This window comes from Octopus bimaculoides, chromosome 1 (genome assembly GCF_001194135.2).
Source record: "Octopus bimaculoides isolate UCB-OBI-ISO-001 chromosome 1, ASM119413v2, whole genome shotgun sequence".
NCBI classification, from domain to species: Eukaryota; Metazoa; Mollusca; class Cephalopoda; order Octopoda; family Octopodidae; genus Octopus; species Octopus bimaculoides.
In genome coordinates, this window is record NC_068981.1 from 18350717 (window position 1) to 18354873 (window position 4157).

Here is a 4157-nt window from a genome sequence, read left to right on the forward strand (position 1 = left end):
CTTCTCTAGCTCCTTCCTTCCCTCCTCCTCCGTCCACCCTCTCCTCCTCCGTCCACCCTCTCCTTCTCTGTCCACCATCTCCTCCTCCTCCTCCTGTCCTTTCTTTCTCCTTCTGTCTTCTCATTCCGCCTCTCCCTTTCATGCCTACACCTCATCACCATTACCATTATCATCATCATCATCATCATCATCATCCATCCATCCCATTCCTCCCCTACCATCCCCCTCCCCGCTCTATCACTCCACCCCCTTCTTATTCCCACCCTCCTCTTCACATACCAGTGCCCTGAAAAAAAAATGGATACATTTTGATAATGCAAGACTTTTAAATGAGTGGGGGTGGGGGTGGGGGGCGGCGGTCACAACTGGAATATCATCAGTTATAGTTCTGCTGACTGGATCAGAGAAAGGGCTAGGGTTAAACAACAACAACAACAGCGACAACAGCAAGAAATTTTCAACCTCATTACAGCTACCCCAACTGCCCATATCAATATAATTCATTTGTCTTTAGAAAACACAAAACTTTGTCCATTTTGCAAATTATCTCATAGAGTCTAGCAGTCTGTTTGTTCACTTTTGTTCCTTTATACTTACTAATAGATATTCTACTATTCATTAAATTCCATTATTTCAAACATTCTGTTTGTTTTGTTATTCTATTATTCTGCAGATCACTCAAGAATGGAGAGAGATTGACTACAACAATGCTGACGTTGCAATGATGGCAATCACAAAGATAACAGACGTAAGTGTTCTGTTGTAGATATACTACAGCTATATCTATATCTAGAACTGCAGTTACCACTACAGGCCATACTACAATTACAGTATTTCTAGAAACACAGTCGGCCCTGTGCTTGGCTCAGTGGTTAGAGTGTCAGGTTCACAATCATGAGGTTGTGAATTCAATTCCCTGACCGGGCGGGTTGGGTGTTGTGTTCTTGAGCAAGACATTTTATTTCATGTTGCTCCAGTTCACTCAGCTGTAGAAATGAGTTGTGACGTCACTGGTGCCAAGCTGTATCGGCCCCTTTGCCTTTCACTTGGAAAACATTGGTGGCATGGAGAAGGGTGGCTGGTATGCATGGGCGACTGCTGGTCTTCCTTTATGGAAGGTTGTTTATCAACCTTACCTGGACTTGTTCCTCAGAGGGGAACTTTCTAGGTGCAATCTCATGGTCTTTCATGGCCGAAGTTGGGGTGGTCTTTACTTTTAAGTTACAAACTGCATCTACAACCACAAATAAAGTAACTACTACAGCCAAAACTGCAATCCTAGCTATAGCCACAGCTACAGATATAACTGAAACTATAACCCATGACTACTATTGCAACTGTCATCTCAACAGCACTTTCATCTATAGGTAAAATTATAGGCAAAACTACAGCCATGACTACAATTACAGCGACAAACATAATTACAGACACAACACAACTGGATGGATTAGGGTTCAACGGTAAGATGATGACTTCAAAAAATTAATCCAAACAGTTGTCTCATGAGCCATGTTTTATATTCAGCAAATGAAAGAATGAACTGTATAACTTGTACTGTGAATCCCAATCGGTTGGGTTTGATTGTTCAACCATACCGAAGGTCACTTTTTACTTTTGGCTGTAGAAAAAAAAAACCCAAAGCCTCATGTAATGAAGTCTAGGTGAAAATAAGAATGAAGCTTCTATATGGCTTTCTATGTTGTTGTGGGCAATCATGCTACTTCAATGATCCACAGTCTTTAGAACTAGGGTTGGTTATATTTGAAGAACAATAAAAGAGCCTTTTTTAGAAATAATACATTTCTAAACCTCTCAGAGAGATTTATGCAGTAGTGATATGATGCAGTAGTTGTATGCTGTCAACTTAATGTGACAGTCCCATGAAGGGAATAATACTACTGCTGGTTAGACCTAGGAAGCTGCACTGCTTCCTGTCGGCCTTGACACATTTCCTGTGTCCTTATGTTTACAAGGAGGAGACAGGCACCTCCACCCAGCTAAGCCTGCATCCAGAGACATGTTTCTGAGTCATTGCTCATCATCAGTCTGGAGTAGCATGACCTGACTCTGGATGCAGGCTTAGCTGGGTGTGGGTGCTTGTCTCCCCCTTGTAAACATAAGGATACAGGAAATGTGTCAAGGCCGACAGGAAGCAGTGCAGCTTTCTAGGTCTAACCAACAGTAGTATTATTCCCTTCAGGGAACTGTCATATTAAGGTGACAGCATACAACTAATAAAAGAGCCATAAATAAGAAAAGGTACATAAGTGTGTTGGAGTAGTAGTGGCAGTGAATTTTGGGAAGTATAGAATTCTTTAAGAATACAATGTCCTGACAACTAACAACTGATGAGGGTAATTTATTTCATGCTTTAACAATACTGAACATGGAAAAAATGTTTCTGAAAGCCACGAGTGCCAGGTTGGTCTTTGATTTTATAAGGATGTAGAATTACACCATTTTGGTAAGTTATGGAAGAGTGTGTGTAAAAGAGAAGAGGATGTAAAGAAAGTTAAGGGTGCTTCTGTTTGAGGGTGTTGTTGCTTGAGGGTGTTGTTGCTTGAGGGTGTTGTTGCTTGAGGGTGTTGTTGCTTTTGAGTGTTGTTGCTTGAGGGTGTTGTTGCTTGAGGTTGTTATTGCTTCTTTTTGACCAGAAAGGATAGACTGTATATCGTATGTGTGAGAGGCATGATATTATATCGTAATGTAATAAAAACAATGAATGTGGAGAATCTGTTAATGGCTAGAGAGAAATATGTTGGATGTGCTGACAGTAGAATTGATTGAGTTGTTGCATATTAAAGAGATTGGTTGGTGCATTTGTAAGAAAAACGACTGTACTGAGAGGGACATGTGATGTGAATGGAAAAGGAACTTTGGATACATTAATTGTGAATGATGCTTGTGAGTGAAGTAAACAAATGAAGAGATGACAAGTTGTTAGGTGAGATCTTAGAATACTAAGCCTTAGAGATAAGATGATGCAGAATTAAGATGAATGGTAGATTTATCCAGCTCATGCTGGCATGATGAAATGTTTTCTTGAATTACTTTGGGTAAACTTTTGTGATATTCCATTGATAAATTATTTCTTTCTGATATCTTAAATTCTAATGAACTCTGATAATGATTTGTTGACAGTTGATCTGTGATTCTATCAAGTTTTATGCAGAGAAGATCCATACCATTTTGAGGAACAATAGTTATTATGATGAACAGGTGCATCACTTTGATATTAACGATCAGGTAAGATATATGACTAATGTTAATAACCAGGTAAGATATGATTAATGTTCAAAGGACTACAAAGGGTCTATGACTGACATTAACAAACCAGGTAAAATATGACTGATGTTAACGATGTTATAAGATGGCAGATTAATGAATAAATAACAAGTGATTGATGATCAGTGAACTGGTGAGATATGATTGATATTGTGTTAATGAGAATTCTAATGCTCAGTGATGTTAATTACCAATTAAGATATGACCGAGGTGAGTGATTGGATAAAATATGACAAAAATGAGTGATTAATAAAGACAATATTGATGCTAATAACCAGATAAGATATAACTGAGGTTGATAACCTAGTAAAATTGGAATCATTAGAAAAGAGCAAAATTCAAGACAGAAAGCAGCAATAAGTCAGCTGATAAACAAAATAACAGTAAGTACTAAAATGCACAAACAGTCATCATCATCATCATCATCATCATCCTCATCATCATCATCATCCTCATCATCATCGTTTAAGGTCCGTTTCCATGCTGGCATGGGTTGGATGGTTTGACTGAGGTCTGGAAAGCCAGTGGTTACACCAGGCTCCAATCTGATCTAGCAATGTTTCTACAGCTGGATGCCCTTCCTAATGCTAACCACTCTGAGGGTATAGTGGATGCTTTTTACATGCCACCAACATGGAAGCCAGTCAGGGGGCACTGGCATTGGCCATGTTCGGATGGTGCTTTTTATGTGCCACCGGCATGGGAGCCAGTCAGGTGGCACTGGTATCGGCCACGTTCAGATAGTGCTTTTTACATGCGACCAGCAAAATACATTCACAAAAATGACAGAAAAGGGAGCAATATAAGAGCCATGAAGGGAAAGGAGTACATAGACATGCTAGGAGTAGAGAATTTGGGGGACACAACCATAT

The 4157-nt window shown here is 39.6% G+C and overlaps 1 protein-coding gene across 1 annotated transcript in view; it reads left to right on the top strand.

Moving 5' to 3' along the window:
• The window catches only part of LOC106867686 (protein unc-13 homolog D), a 162546-nt gene that overhangs the window by 65380 nt on the left and 93009 nt on the right, over positions 1-4157 (top strand). The window contains exons 5-6 of the mRNA XM_014912629.2: positions 674-748; positions 3142-3246. Of these exons, the coding sequence (XP_014768115.2) occupies positions 674-748; positions 3142-3246 (180 nt within the window). The remainder of the gene's footprint in view (positions 1-673; positions 749-3141; positions 3247-4157) is intronic.